We start from the raw sequence: 16,502 nt of genomic DNA on the forward strand, positions 1-16,502 counted from the left end.
CCAAAACACCAAATTTCCCCCCCAAACCCCCAAATTCCCCCCAATTTCCCAAATTCCACCCCAAAACTCAGGAGATCCCCTGCAAAAAAACAGTGACCCCTCCCAAGAAGCCCCCCAAAATTGCAACTCCTTTCCTCAAAAATCACCAAAAAGCTGAGAACATAAATTTTTTATTTCACATTTTTCACACTTTGGGTAGGGGGGGAAACCCCAGATTTCCTGGGATTTTTCCCGTTTTTTTGGGGATGGGAGTGCCCCCAACTTTTCCAGCACCCTTGGCGACACCTCTCCAAAATTCCTGCCCCAGTCCCACCAAATTAAATGCACATAAATAAAAAGAGGGGAAAAAAAGGGAAAAAAGGTAAAAATAAAAAAAAAAAAGAAAAAAAAGACCACCCCCACCCCATTTTGGGGAAAGGGGGACAGAGGAAAAATTGAGGGAGGGGGTGATTCCCCCCAAAGAAATTGAGGGACCCCTCAAAAAAATTGTGGGAACCCTCTCCAAAAAAAGCCCACTTTGAAGAATGCCAAAGCCACCAAAAAATAGAAAAAAAAAAAAAAAACAAAAACCCAAAAAACAAAAAAGGATAAAATTTGGGGGAGAACCCCCAAAAAATGTGACAAAAATGGGGGAACCCCTCCTTGAATCCAAAGAATTTTTTTTTTTTTTCCCAAAAGCAGCAGGTTCTTGGGAGTGGCAGGGGAGGAGAGACCCCCTCCAAATTCCTGGGGCTGTCCCTGAGATCCAGCCGAGGCACCTGGTCCTGGAGGGGGACAAAAAGGGCATTTTAAGGAAATTAAAGGAATTTTGGGGGACTTGGGTGCATTTTAGGGAATTTTGGGGGGCTCTGGGGGCAGGTCTCAATTTTGTGGGGTCTTGCGTTCCGGGGCCACAACATCATGTCCACGGAGGCCACATTTACCAGGAACCAGTCGGGGACACCAACGAGATGGGATTCTGCTCAGGAAACCATTTATTCAGCTCAGGAACAAACTCAGATCCAGAGACAGCCCCAAACAGAGGCAGGGAGATGGGGTTTGAGAACCAGGGTGGAGTTCAAGGTCAGGAACCACTGGGAACACAGCAAGGGAAAAACCCCAGGGGCCCAAACCCAATCAGAAATCCCTGGGCTGTCACCTCACGAGGGGTCCAGGGTGGAGTTTCTTCCTGGGCTCGCAGGGCCCAACCTTCGAGGCAGAGGCTTCCCTTACCAGTGCCTCTGTTGCTGTTGGGTCAAGTTAGAGATCTGGGTGAAGCTCTTCCCACACTGGGGACACCTGTATGGCCATCTCCAGCATGGATACGCCGGTGCCTGACAAGGGTGGAGTTGTACTTGAACCCCTTCCTGCAGTCAGGGCAGCGGAAGGGCCTCTCATCTGTGTGAATCCACTGGTGCCTGAGGAGATGGGAGCTGGTCTGAAACCTCTTCCTGCATTCAGGACACTCATAGGGCCTCTCCCCGGTGTGGATCATCTGGTGGATGGTCAGTTGGGACCTCTGGCTGAAACCCTTCCCACATTCCCCACACTCATAGGGCCGTTCCCCAGTGTGGGTCCTCTGGTGGATGGTCAGGTAGGAGCTGTGGCTGAAGCTCTTCCCACATTCCCCACACTCATAGGGCCTCTCCCCAGTGTGGATGCGCCGGTGCCTGATGAGGTGGGAGTTTCGCTTGAAGCCCTCCCCACAGTCAGGGCAGCGGAAGGGCCTCTCATCTCTGTGAATCCGCTGGTGCCTGAGGAGATCAGAGCTGCTCTGAAACCTCTTCCCACACTCGGGACACTCGTAGGGCCTCTCCCCAGTGTGGATGCGCTGGTGGATGATGAGTTCGGAGTTGCAGCTGACGCCCTTCCCACATTGCCCACACTCATAGGCCCATTCCCCAGTGTGGATCATCTGGTGGCGGATCAGGAATGAGCTCTGGCTGAAGCTCTTCCCACACTCCAAGCACTTGTAGGGCTTCTCCCCATCCTGAGGCTGCTCATGGACCACCAGCTCAGAGCCCTGGCTGGATCTCCAGCCGCCTTCCCGGCACAGGGTGGGTCTTTCCTCCTCAGAGCACCCTGGGATGGGTTTGGAGCCCCTCCTCCTGCGGGATCTCTGGGGATTTTCCTCCCTGTTGGATTCCTGAGCCATCGAGCTGCTCAAAACAGCCTCTTCCACAAGGTTCTGCCGTGGGGATTTGTTCTCCCTGGTCTCCATCCTCAGCTCCTTGTCTGGGGGAGGAAGGACAGGGAGAGGATGGGATTTGCCTCCGTGCCAGAGGGAAGGGGAAGGAGATCCCCCCAGTGCGTCCCCGGCAGGACGGCGTCGGCAGCGGGGTTGTCCTGCAGCCGGGGGCCCTGCTGGGCTGGGAGATGGAGCAGGAGAGAGGGGGAAAGGGGCACTGACTTCTTCCCCACCTGCCTGGGTGTCCTGGGGCATCTTCCTCTTCCTCACAGCCTCCTTCTCCATCCAGCCAAGGTTTGGGAATGGGAAATCCTGGTTTGGGAAAAAATACAATTCATGAGCACATTGGGTTAGGGTGTTCCTCCTGCCCAAGGCCCTCTCTAGAAGTCACAGGGCACCTTGTGCCCATATAAACCTTCCTAAACACCAAGATTCAGTCCTGAAAACGGCTCCCAGGAGGTCCCCATCTCTGGTCTCTCCCCTTTGCTGTTCATGGGTTCCCCCCTGTTCCAGCTGCTGGGGGTCACGCTTGTACTGTGGGTCCCCAGTCTACTTGGTCCCTGCCCTCCCCTTGCTTCTGAGAGTGCCAGGAATCCAAAAAGTTCCTCTCATTTCTTTCTCAACATTTAGGGATGTTGGAGGTTTTTGGGGTCCCAGGGTCCCTTCTCCCCTTATTCTCTTCTTGGGGGTGCAGGTGGTCCATGGAGACCCCCCTGACCCCTCTCCAGGCTGTTGAGGGTCTTGTGAATTGTGGCGCTCCCCTTCTCTGGGGGTCCTGGGGGACACAGGGCTCTGCTCCTCCAGGCTGCCTCTGCCAGCAGCTGCCACCAGGACCCCCCAAGGGGCATTTTCTGCTCAGCTTTGGAGTTCTTCATTCGCTGAACATTCTCCCCAAAAACCCAACCCAGGGACCCCCCAGGATATCTGGGCCAAGCTCCCCCTCCCCGGTCATTGCTGGGATGGGGGGGGTGATGATCCCACGGGTGGGGGACTGTGAATTTGGGGAATGCTGGACTGGGATATACTGGGTGTGACTGAGATAATACTGGGATAACAAGCACCTGACTGGGGTTACTGGGAGTGTCTGGGAATGGCTATGGACATGCTGAGAACAACTGGGATATACTGGGAACACACTGGGAACAACGGGAACCATGCTGGGGACAACTGAAAGCAACTGGGCGTGACTGGGACCATGCTGGGAGGGGATGGGACTATACCTGGGGCTACTGGGTGCAACTGGGATCACACTGGGAGAAACAGGGAGCAACTGGAACCACGCTGAGGGCAACTGGGATCTAACTGGGATCACAGTGGAAGCAGCTGGGCCATGCTGGGCAAGACTGGGACCATACTGGCAGCAACTGGGACTGCACTCAGGGTGACTGGGAGTGGCTGGGAGCAACTGGGAACAGCTGGAACCACACTGGGGGCAACTGGGAGTAATTGGGACCCTGCTGAGATGGACTGGGACTATTCCAGGGACAACTGGGATCATACTGGTAGCAACTGGGAAGAATTGCAACTATTCTGGGATCATACTCAACTGGGATCATACTGGGATCACAGTGAGAGCAGCTGGGTCCCTGCTGGCTGAGACTGGGATCCCACTGAGGGTGACTGGAATCATACTGGGATTGACTGGGAGTGGCTGGGAACAACTGGGATCATGCTGAGAGCAACTGGGAGGAGCTGGGAATGACTGGGAGCGTGCTGGGGCTGACTGGGATATACTGGGAGAGACAGGGAGTCCCAGGGATCACACTGGAGGCTACTGGGGTCACACTGGCACTGCCAGGGAGCAACTGGGGGCCACTGGCCTCATACTGGGAGTGACTGGGATTAGACTGGGAGTGACTGGGATCAGACTGGGAGTGACTGGGATGATACTGGGAGTGTGAAGGAAACTGGAAAATTGGGGAAAAAATGGGAAAAAAAGCAGGATCAATAAAAGGAAAATAGAAGGGAAAAATCAGGGGAAAAAAATAGAAAAAACCAGGATGAAATAAAAAAAAAAAAAGGGAAAATCAGGAAAAATTTGGGAAAAAAAGAGAAAAGTCAAGGAATAAATGGGAAAAATGGGGAAAAAAATCAGGACAAAATAGGAAAAGAAGGAAAAATCAGGAAGAATTGGAAAAAAACCTGAGAAAATCAGGAGAAAAACTGGGAAAGAACTTGGAAAAACCAGGAAAATAAAGAGGCATAAAATCTAAAAATAGTAGAAAAATAATGGGAAAAAAATTCAGAAAAAACCAGGGAAAACTCAGGGAAATTTGAGAAGAAATTGGGAAAAAGCTAGAAAAAAAATGGGAAAGGAAGATAGAAAAATCAGGAAAAAATAGGAAAGGCATGGAAAAAAAAAGAAGTGAAAAAATGGGAAAAATCAGGGAAATATCAGGAAAAGAAAGCCAAAAAGACCCTGGGAAAAATCAGGCGAAATCAAGAAAAAATTCGGAAAAAAAATTGAAAAATCAAGGAAAAAACAAAAATGTTTGAGAAAGCTTGCAAAAAAATCAGAAAAAAAATGTGAAAAAAAAGAAAGATCAGGGGAAAATCAGGGAAAAAAAACAGGAAAAGGATTAAAAAATCTGTAAAAAATCAGAAAAAAATAATGAAAAATTTCAGGAAGAAAATGGGGAAAGACAGAAAAAATTGGGAAAGGAAAAGGGATAAATCGGGAAAAAATTGGAAAAGAATTGGGAAAAAATGGGTAAAATCAAGAAAAGAGAGAAAAAAGAAACCTGGGAAAAAAACAGGAAAAATCAGTAAAAAAATTAGGAAATACAGGGAAAAATCAGGGAAAAATGGGGGGAAATCAGGAAAAGAAACGGTGGAATAAATTGGGAAAATTCAGAGAAAAAAAAAATCAAGGGAAAAATGAGGAAAAAAACCTGGGGGATAAAACCTGGGAAAATGTTAAAAAATTGGGAAAAAGCCAGGAAATATTTAGGAAATGAACAGGCATAATTTAGGAAAAATTTGGAAAAAATGGGGAAATATTGAGACAGATCAGAGGGAAAAATCAGGAAAAAAAAATGTGAAAAATAAGTAAAAAAAAATGTGAAAAATGAGAGAAAAATCAGGAAAAGAAAAAGGGAATAAAACCTGAAAAAAATCAGAAAAAAATTGAAAAAATTGGGGGAAAATCAGGGAAAAAATTGGGAAAAATCAGGGAAAAAATGGGAAAAAACAGAAAAATCAGGGAAAAATTTGAGAAAAAGTTGGGGAAAAGATAAAAAAATTTGGGAAGAGAGAAAAATCAGGGGAAAATCAGGAAAATTTGATAAAAAACGGGAAAAAAATGGGAAAATTTGGGAGAAAAAGGAGGGGAAAAATCAGAAAAAAAGCAAGGGAAAATTAGGAAAAAATGGGAAAAAACAGAAAAAAATGGGGGAAAAAAAGAGTGAAAAATTTGGAAAAAATATTGGGAAAAAAACTGGAAAAATCTGGGACAAAACGAGGAAAAGAAAGAGGAAAATAATCTGGAAGAATCAGGATAAAATGGGGATAAAAAATGGGAAAAAAATGGGAAAAATCAGGAAAAAAACAGGATTAAATCCCCCTATCCCATTTTTCCATGGAATTTTAGGAATTGCCTACCTGGGAGATCGTAGAAGAATTTCCAGACCTGAGAATCCAGGGACTGGGGAAAGGTGGAATTGCGGATGAGCTGCTCAAGGTTTTTTGGAAGACTGATGGCTTGGTCCTCTTCCAGCTTCCAGAACATTGGGATGAATCCCACGCCTCCTTCTGGCTGGAAATCATGGAAAAATCATGGGAAAGCTGTGATTTAAATTCATGAAATTTTGCCACCAAAGCACCCTTTTTTCCCACCAAAATTTCTATTTTTTTTTACCCCAAATTTCAATTTTTGGGATAATTAAATGGGGAAGATAGGGGGAAATGGGGAAAAAATAGGATAAAAATGGAGGAAGAATGGGGAAAATTTAGGGAAAACTACAAAAATATAGAGGAAAAGTGAGAAAAATGTCAGGAAAAATGTAGGAAAATGGGGAGAAATGGAGCCAAAATGGGGGGAAAAAATGGGAGAAAATGGGATAAAAATAGGGAAAATTTTGGGATAATGGGATGGAAATTGAGGAAAAATTGGGAAAAATGGGAGAAAGGAATGGAAGAAAATTGGGATAAAATTGTGGAAAAGTAAGATAAAACCAGGATAAAAATGGGAGAGGGGGGAAATGGGGAAAACTGGGACAAAAATAGGAAAAAAAAGGTAAAGATGAGGCAAAAATGGGGGAAAATTGGAAGAAATCGGGGAAAATAGGAGTAAAAATGGGGAAAAACTGGGAGAAAATGGAGCAAAAATAGCATAAAATGGGGAAATAATAGATTGAAAATGGAAAAAATGGGAAAAATAGGAAAACATGGGGGACGATTTGAGTAAAAGTGGAGGAAAAATAGGGAAAAAAAATGGGAAAAAATGAGGACAAATGAGATAAAAAAGGGGAAAATTGAGAGGAAAAGAAAAAACATGGGGAAAAAATTGGGGAAAATAAGAAATAGGATTAAAATAGGGGAAAATTATATGAAAATGGGATAAAAATTAGAAAAAGTAGAGCAAAAATGGGAAAGAAATGGGATAAAAATGGGGGAAAATTGGATAAAAATGTGGAAAAATGGGATAAAATGGAGACAAATTGTACTCTAATAGGGAATGACTGGGAGTGATTTGGCTTATCGTGGGGCTCACAGGAAACTGGAGCCACACCGGGGGAGCAACTGGGCAATGCTGGGAGCAGCCACTGCCGGCACCGGGAGCCCCGAACCCCTTTCCCGGCCATGCCGGACCCGCATCCCCCCGGCCCCTTTGCCGGGGCTCTGCCGCCACCGCCACCGGGACCCCCCAAAAACACCTCCCGGGGACCCCCGGGGTGCCCCCGAGGGGCATCTGCGGCTCGGCTCTGGAGCCCTGCCATCCCCAAACATCCCCCCCAAAAACCCCAAAGCCAGGGAGCCCCGGGGGATTTGGGGCGAGCTCCCCCTCCCCGGGCACCTGCGGGATGGGGGGCGATGGTCCCGAAGGAGCTGCAGATGCAGAGAGCGGGGAGCGCAGGTGGAGCCTCCTCTGCCTGCTCCAGCTCTTCCTCCTCCTGCTCCTCCTCTTCCTCCTCCTCTGTCCCTCCTCTTCCTCCTCCTCTGTCCCTCCTCTGTCCCTGTGCGTGGTTCGGAGCCCTCGGGTGAGCGGGGCCGGGCCGGGACACGATGGGAAAGGGCTGGGTCCCCCCCAAACCGAGCTGGGGGCAGCGGAGCTTTGGGGGAACAATGGGAACGGGGCGGGACAGGGGAACAGGGGGAGGTGGGAGCACTGAGGGTCCCCCAGTTCACCCCAGGAGCCCCAAGCCCCGTCCCAGCCCCCCCAGTTCCCCCCGCAGCCCCGGCTGAGGGGGGCTCAGCCCAGGAGCCGCCGTCGTTCGGGGCTCCCCCGAGTGCAGGAACGGGAGAGTTCCCGGCTCGGGGAGGCCCCAGCACAGGAGGGGATCTTGTCCCTCTTCCAGGGCCCTTCAGGATCTTCAGGCCCCTCTCAAGAGGAGTTTTTCTCTTTTTCAGGTTTTTCGGGGGGGATCCCACCACTACAGGGGTGTTTTTTCCTCCCCATTTTAGGGTGTTTGTGCGGCCGCAGCCCCACAAGCCCCTTTGGAGGGGGGATCATGACGGCTTTAAGTGACATTTTTAGGGGTGTCCCCACCCCAAGCCCCTGTAGGGGATGTTTTGTCCCCCCAGGGTGGATTTTGGGGCTTCTCTCTACCATGGCCGCTTTAAGGGCCCCCGGTGTTGTCGGGTCCCACTGTAACTCCTCTTAAAAGGGCAACACCGCTCCCGTTGGTTCCGGCAGTGGAGCCCGGGAGGGGTTGGGGGTCCCGGGAGAGGTTTGGGGGTACCTGGGTGATGCCGATGAAGGCGATGGGGTCCCCATGCTGGGTATAAACCTTTGTGAGCGTTTCCTGGGGGGTTTTCGGAAGTTCTGGGTGTTTTTGGGGCCATGGTGGTTTTTTGGAAGTTCCCAAGGGGGTTTACAGGGGTCCTGATGAGGGAATTTGGGCGATCCCGGGAGTGGAATTTGGGATCTCAAGGTTGTTTTGAGGAACCTGCTGGTGATGGAGATGGGGACCCCATGCCAGGTATAAACCTTAATGTCTGTATGGGGTTTTGCGGTTTTGGGGAGTTTTTGGAGCATCCAGGGATGTGTTTGGGATCAGGGGAGGTTGGGGTGTCCCGGGGGGTTTGGGGGTTCTCGGCAGGTTTGGGGGTACCTGGGCAATGCGGGTGGCAGTGCTGGGGACCCCGTGCCGGGTTTGAACCTTCTCACTGCCCACGGGCAGCGTCAGCGTGTTCAGGGAGATCCTGGGGGGCCCGGGGGGTCACCCCAAATCCCAGGGACCCCAAATGCTGAGGGACCCCCCAAACTGCCCTCACCGCTGGATCTGCTGCAGGCAGGGGGGCACCAGCACTCGGCCCCCACCCTCCACCATCACAGGGGGGCCGTGGAAGAAATCTGGGGGTGCAGGGACAGGTCGGGTGGGACCCCCAAAGTCCTGGGGGAGGGGACACGGGGGGACTCCCTTGAATTCTCATTGTGAGGGTATGAGGGGGGACCCAGGAAGAGTTTGGGGGGCTGGCTGGGTCATGGGGAGACCCCCAGGAGTCTTGTAGGGGGTGGGGATGGCAAGGACCAGGGTGATCCCCAGGATGGGGTTGGGGGGAAACCGGACTGGGGCTCTCATGGCAATGGGATGGGAAGATCTGCCCATGGAATTCCATGGGAATGGCATGGCCGTGAGATACATCTACAGAGTTCCCATGGGAATGGGATGTCTGAGATCCATCCATGGAATTTCCATGGGAATTCCCAGGTTCACAAATTTTGCCCTCCCAAATCCCACATTCGGATTCCCATATTCCCATGGGAATTCTGCCCTCCCCACCTTTACACTCCAGCACCTCCCGCCCATATCTGACATATTTCCGGAGACATTCCCTGCAGCTGTGAGCCAGGGAATTTGTTAATCCCTCAGCCTGGATCTCAGGGATCCCCATGGCAGTGCCACAGTTGCCATCGCAGCCCCACAGATCCCCCAGCCCCGGCTCCCCCCGCTCAGCCCCGCTCTGGCTGTGCCGCTGCTGCAGCATCTGCAGCTCCCCGCTGGCCCCGTGCCGGTGCCGCTCCTTGTGCCGGCCCTGGCTATCCCAATATCCCAGCCCTGGCTATCCCAATATCCCAGCCCTGGCTATCCCAATATCCCAGCTCTGGCTATCCCAATATCCCAGCCCTGGCTATCCCAAGATCCCAGCCCTGGCTATCCCAAGATCCCGGCTCGGCTCCGCCCGGCCCCGCTCGCTGCGGTGGCGCTGGAAGGGGATCCCAGCCAGGGACCCCATGGACATGGACTGTGGGAAGCCCGGGCCGGGCTCCGACAGCGCCGCGTGCAGGGAACGCAGGGAGAGGAGAACTGGGGGGACATTTGGAGATTTGGGATCGGGGGGGTCACGGCTGAAGGAAAGGGGGAACGGGGAGAGCCGGGAAGGGCATTTGGGGATGCCAGGAGTGACAAGAGGGGAGGCTAGGGCTGGCTAGATGTGGCATGGCTGGAGTTCAGGGCGTTCCTGTACCCAGGAAAGGGAGCTCCAAGGGTCCCCGCTGTCCCCATTGCCAGGACAGGGCAGGGAAAGCCGGGATGGCTGGGAATAGGGGTCCCGGGTGTCCTGAGTGCTGAGGAAAGGAGGGGCTGGCTGCTGGGAGAGGCAGGAATAGGGGTCCAGGGGGTAAATGGGTCAAGGAGAAGGGGGCTCTGAGGGCTGCGAGAGGCGGGATGGCCGGGAAAGGGGTGCAGGCGTTCCTGGTGCCGGATAAGGGGGTGCAGGGTGGGACCCACGGCCGGGAATGGGGGTTCGGTGGGATGCCGGAGCCCAGGAATGGGGGTTTAGAGGCCCCTCGGCGCTCCGGAATGGGCGATCAAAGAGTCCCGGTGCCAGGGGTCCCCCTCACCTCTCGCCGCCCCCCGGGAGCGCCCCCGGCCCCAGCGCTGGAGCCATCGCGCTGCTCCGCTGCGGCCCCGCCCACAGCCCCAGCCCCGCCCCCCCAGAGCCGCCTCCGGCCCCGCCATTGGCGCCGCTCTTTGCTGCCCGCCAGTGGCAGCCCGAGGCTGCAGTGACGTCACCGGTCGCCGGGCAGATCCCGGCGGCGCAGGGCGGCCAAGGCGGAAGCGAAAGTGCCCGAGGGAGCGCGGGGGGAGGGGACGGGGCAATTCCAGGGAATTCCCCTGGATCCCCTCCCGGGATCCCCCGGGACCCTCCTCGGCCGCGCACTGCGGGACCCCCGGGACAAACTGGGCTGAACTCCCGGGCCCTGCGCCCAAACTCTGCCTGGAACCCGCCGGCTTCGGCCCAAAGCGGGGGAAGCCCCGGGATCCGCGGATCCCATTTTTCCTGCGGCTGCGGCTCCCCAGCCCCGGCGGAGCAGGAGCGGGCGCTGGGAGCCCGAGCCCCGATTCCCGATCTCCTTCTCTCTCTCTGCTGCCCTCTCCCTCTCCTTTGGGTGATCAGAAATCCCAGAGCGGCTGGAGAGCCCCGTGCCCAGCTCGGCTTTCCCTGGAAAGGGAGGCCTGGGGGTGCGGTGCCCCGGGATGGCCGGGAATGGGGCTCCGGGGGTCCCCGGGCTGACGGAACCGGGGGATCCAGGGGCTGCCAGGGGAGGATCCCCGGGAAAGGGGGTGCAGGGCGCTGTTGGTGCAGGAGAAGGGGGTGCAGGGGGTCCCGGAGCTGGGGAAGGAGATGCGGGGGGGTCCCAGGGCCCAGGAATGGGGATCCAAGGGGGTCCCAGGGGGGCTCCCCAAAGCCCCTCCCAGGGCACAGCAGGAGCTGGGTCAGGAGCTCTGGCAGAGACAAAAGGGGGTGAGCCCGGCATGGGGGGGACATGGGGGAGTCACAGGCGCTCCCGGGGGGGGACACGACCCCCGGGGACCCCTCCTCACCTTCTCCCACGCACCCCAACAGAGCCCCTAAATGGATGAGCAGAGCTCGGTGACTGCAGTATGAAACTTGTTCAGTAGCACAGGAGGATTTAGAATTGAGGACAGGGGAAGGGTTTAACCCAGCCTCCTGTTTGAACAGCCTGGAGAGGGGGCTGGGGAGAAACCCATGCCTGCATTGAATTGAGAGAGATCCAGACCCGGGCTGGGAGAGATGAGACATTCCCTGGCCTAAGGGAGAAAATGTGTTTATGGATGGGCTTTCAAGGGCAGCAGAAGGGAAATGAATTACAGGACTTGCTATTGTTAAGGAAAGGGAATTAGACAAAGCCCAGATCACAGCCCCCATGTCAGCTCAACCTGCAGAGCTGGCTGTGCTTGTAAGTACCTGGCACTGACATGCCCTCAGCTGGAAGGGTTAAATATCTTATGCTGATACCAGGGCAGCTAACAGGGTGCCAAAAGCAATTCTGACTTCCTCAGCAATCACTGGATCAGTTATCAAGGGATTTCTAAAACAAATAATTCCAAGATAAGCTATTGTGGAAGCAACAGACTCAGACAGGGGAACTCACTTTACAGGAAAGATCCTCCAGGGGGGTTATGGCAGCTTTAAGAATACAATGGGACCTCCACAACCCCAGGCACCCCCAGTGCTCAGGTCAGGTAAGAAGAATGAATGGAGAAACAAAGAAACACCTCTGGAAGCCGCTGATAGAAACCAAGATTCCATGGGTACAGCTTTTGGCTTTGGCAAGAGTAAGAGCCAGACCCAGGGCAGATATTCAATTAACTCCCTTGGAACTGATCTTTGGAATTCCTTACCCTGGTAAATCTCCACCTAGTGCAGGGTGCAGATCAGGGATGTATATTCAAAGCAGTCAGTGGTCAGAATCCTGTCTCTTGTGGAATCCCTCCCTCAGGAAGCTCGGCTGGCACAGACCCTGCCTTGGGACTCTGCTGTTCACAACATCCAACCAGGACATCGGGTCCTGACGAAGCAGTGGAAAGAAGCAGCTCTGGTGGCCAAGTGGCACGGCCCATTCCAAGTGTCCCTGAGCACAGAAACAGCCCCAGCACAGCTGAACACGGGGGGACCCCTCAGCCTCGGCTCAAGGGCTCTGCAGCCCCGCAGATTTGGATTTCCCGGCTGCAGCAGGAGGATGGGAGCCGCCCCTGAGCCTGCACTGAAGGCAAGGCAGCAGCAGCCAGGGCTCCCCAGCGGGGGAAGCCCCTGGGCCTGCCCACAGATCCTCTGCTGAAATCCTCGGCCTGGGCACCCTCCTTTGGCATCTCCAGCCCCTGCGGGACAATCCTGGCTGGCACTGCTGGAGCTTCAGGGCTTTCTGTGCCTGCCCTCGCCACAGCTGCTGGGGAAGGCACCGTGAGAATTCCACTCTGGCTCTCAATTACACTCACACTCTGGGCTGCCTGGGATTAGAGTATTGGAAAATATACCAGGTGTAAAATTATTTTTTATTTGATTTCTCCAGTCAGGCTTGGTTTGCATTTGCCTTGGGAAAAGGAATTTTAAAGGGTTTTTTTAAGGGATGTTCCACCACTCAGCAGAGATGAGCTTAACATCTCAACAGACTGGGAACAGCCCAAAAGATTCCCACAAAGACAACGACAATCAACAAAACATCAAGGCCCAACAGCAAACATCAACCAACATCTACCCCAGACACTGCCCTGGCACAGCTGGAGACACCTGGTCTGGAAAAGGCTGAGCAGGAAATCCAGGAGTGCAGACCTAATTCACATCAGAGGCACAGAAATCCGGGTGCAACAGGAAACCAAACACTAAGGACTCCACAACTTGGAAACAATGAACACTAAACCAATGGATTTCTATGGGTTCAGACTGCTTAAAGTTCAGGAAACATCTAGTAAAACTCACATGTCATGGAATGATTTTCTCTGCAGATGCAGAATATGTGTGGCTGAAATGATTCTGTTCAGAATCAAGTCATGCCTTATTTCTCTGGAGACATTGTTGGAGAGTTTTTGCTTTTCACAGTTTCAGTGAAAGGATTACACCATTAGAAGAATTTTTTGCAATAATTCTACTTTTCTGTTGTCAGTTCTGCTTGGGCCAGGGGTGTGAGAATCAGTTTTTAGTCAGAGAAGAAAAAGAAAATACTTGATTTCTTTCTAATTTTTGTTTTTATGTTTGTGCATGGCTCTTAGTGATGGCAAAATTATGGTATGGGTTTTTCCATGTTCACCTTTAAGCTGCATTTTGAAAACTAGAAGACCTTGAAACGAGGCCCTTTAAAATGTAGAGTTAGTAGAAAATTGTTAAAAAAAACAAAAACAAAAACAAGCAGATGGGGGAGGGAGCCCTCCATGTGAGTCATCCCATGGCTGCCCTGGAAGAGAAGCTTCATTCCAGGCAGCCAGCAGAGGAGCTTTAGAAATGCAAATTAACACCCCTGGGGCAAAGCCTGGACAATGTACCAGGGTGTTCCTGCCTGGGGGAGGAATTGGGCTGAATTCCTCTGCCCCTCACCCCAAGCTCTGCCTGGGGGCACAGGCAGAATTTGCACAGCTAAAGGCAGAGCCCATGGTGAGGATATCTGACTCTGCAGCAGAAATTGGTTAAGCTAAAAAGGAAAACTGCAAATGGACAATGTTGTGAAAACTTCACTATAAAAAATGGGGGAGAATCATCCCACTCCCCACCCCAACTTGTGTTCTCACTTTCTATGTTATCCAGGGTGAATTAGAGCACTGGGGTTTTTTTGCTACCCCAAGCGAAATCAGTTTGGAATCCAAGTATGTGCTGATTTAATTCGAGGAAAGCCCAAAATTGATGCTGCCCTGACTGGAGGGAGCACCCAAAAATGGGGAAAAGATGAATGGCCACCAGAACAAATCCTGCAACACCATGGGCCAGCCCCGGGGAACCCTAACAAATTCATATCTGGAGCCAGAGAACCCATTTATCATTTCCATGGCATAATTAGATTACAGGATGTCCTCAAAATAATCCCCAACCAGACAGCTCCAGTTCCTGACTTTCTTCCCAACCAATCCACCCAGATGAGGAACACAACATTTCACCATGGGATGGGGTCAGATTATCTTTCAGCAGGAAAAGGAGGCAGAGTTTGTGGAAAGTTAAATGACTCAAACTGCTGTTGGCAAATAGATCACAGAGGAAAAGTGGAGAAAAAGATAACAAAGGATATAAGAAAAATGTAATGTACCGGTCCAAATGTGGAAAGGATGGGAACGGGCAACTTTTTTGTGGTTCCCTGGCAGACCATGGGTTAAACTAATGCAGTTTCTCCTCTTATGTTCTACAGCAACTCTCATCTTTTCACCATGCACGACACCTTGCTGAGTGCAGCTCATTCAGCAGCTGAGCAAGGGGATGCAGGGGGCAGCCAGGCCTCCTGAGCCACAAACGGCTACAAAAGGACAGAGAATGAGGGCACCGAGAGCAATCCCAAAATCAAAGAACACCCAGGAAGAAAAAACAGAGCAAATGAGTGAATCTGCTTGCAGACAGGGCCAGGGACTTGCACATAAGGAAGCAGTGGGAAAAAGCATCAGTTTCAGAAAATGTTACTAATTGACAAGGACCGCTGCTCTGACAAAGTCCCGCTAAATTCCTGAACTTCCAGAAGAACAAAGACTTAACAGAGCCATCAATATCGGATGTTACACAAAAGTGGTGGGTACATATTAACCGGGACATGCAGGAGGCAGATGGGGAAGTCTGAACCTTCCAAGCAGCTCCGCCAGTGGGGAAAGGGACAGGGACACGCGGCCGGGAAAATCAGGACAAAAACGAGGCCGCGTCCTCCAGCAGCTGGAGAGAGCGCACGGCAAATGCCCCATGGCCTCTCCCTTTGGGCAGCAATAAAGTCACTCTCACACCGCTCCTCGGGCTCCTTTGGCCACACAAACCTCTGGCGCCGGGAATTTTCCCGCCCAGCCCCGGGCACAGCGCAGCCACCTCCGGGCTACCGACACGAACCGGGACGAGCCAGCGCTGCTCCGGCACCGGCTCCTGCCGAGGCCCCAGCGGGAAGGAGACCGCGGGCAGCCGCTCCCGCAGCGCCCTCACGCCAGGGCCAACACGGGCCGGCCACGGCACAAGCCACCCGCCACAGCCCCCTCCCGCCCCCTCCCGGGCCCACAGCGAGCCCCGAGCCCCCGCAGAACCGAGCGCGGCTCCCACCTGCGATGGCTGGGGCCGCCTCCGAGCTCCGCCGCCGCCTCACCGGGCTCCGGCCGCTGCCGCCGCTGCCGGGCCCGCACAGACGCTCCGGCAATGGCGGCTCTCCTGCCCCACGGCCGCCCTGGGGGCGCCAGCGGGGCCGGGCTTGTCCCCGCTCTGCCCAATCAGCGCGCGCCGGAGCCACGAGTGACGGCAGCAGCAGCCAATCCATAAATGTCTCCAAACCTCACCAAATTCCAGAAACATCCCACAAAATCATTAAAAATGTGCACAAAATCTAAGAAAAAATCCCTTAAATTTCTTCCTGTCTCCTCAAAATCCTTCAAAATTCCACAAAAATTCCACAAAATTCCACAAAAGTCCCACAAAATTCTACAAAAATCCCACAGAATTCCAGAAAAAATCCAGAAAAATTCCCTAAATTGTCTCCAAGAAATCTCACGAAATTCCACAAGCATCCCACAAAATTCCACAAAGTTTTACAAAATCCAATAAAAATCCCTCAGAATTCTTCAAGTCTCCTCAAAATGCCACAAAATTCCAGAAACATCCCACAAAATTCTTTAAATTTTCAGAAAATCCCACAAAGTTATTCAAAAGCATCTCGAAATTGCAGAAAAATCCCACAAAATTCCTGCAAACTCCTAAAAACACCACCAAATTCCAGAAACATCCCAGAAAATCTCCAACTTCAACAAAAACTAAGAAAAATCCCTCAAAATTTTTCAAGTCTCCACAAAATACCACAAAATTCCACAAAATTCCCACAAAATTCCACAAAAATCCCACAAAACTCCACAAACATCCCACCAAATTCCACAAACATCCCACAAAATTCCCTAAATCTCCTCAAAACCCTACCAATTTCCACAAACATCCCACAAAATTCCACAAATTTCTACAAAATCTAAGAAAAATCCCTCAAAATTCTTCAAGTCGCCTCAATATCCCAAAAAATTCCACAAACATCCCACCAAATTCCAGAAAAATTCCACAAAATCCCAACAAACTCCCTAAATCTTCTCAAAACCTTACCAAATTCCAGAAACATCCCACAAAATCTTTACAAATTTTCATGCAATCTAGGAAAAATCCCTCAAAATTCTTCAAGTCTCCTCAATATCTCACAAAATTCCACAAAATTCCACAAAATTCA

The 16,502-nt window shown here is 52.0% G+C and overlaps 1 protein-coding gene across 1 annotated transcript in view; it reads right to left on the reverse strand.

Moving 5' to 3' along the window:
• Positions 1 to 951: 951 nt before the first annotated feature.
• Positions 952 to 16,502, reverse strand: part of LOC147646363 (uncharacterized) — a 183,930-nt gene continuing 168,379 nt past the window's right edge. Inside the window, exon 4 of the mRNA XM_086873525.1 lies at positions 952 to 1,960. Within this exon, the coding sequence (XP_086729651.1) occupies positions 1,235 to 1,960 (726 nt within the window). The 3' untranslated portion in view covers positions 952 to 1,234. The remainder of the gene's footprint in view (positions 1,961 to 16,502) is intronic.

The sequence above is a fragment of the Cyanistes caeruleus genome, unplaced genomic scaffold (genome assembly GCF_971803275.1).
Source record: "Cyanistes caeruleus unplaced genomic scaffold, bCyaCae1.hap1.1 HAP1_SCAFFOLD_100, whole genome shotgun sequence".
Classification (NCBI taxonomy): Eukaryota; Metazoa; Chordata; class Aves; order Passeriformes; family Paridae; genus Cyanistes; species Cyanistes caeruleus.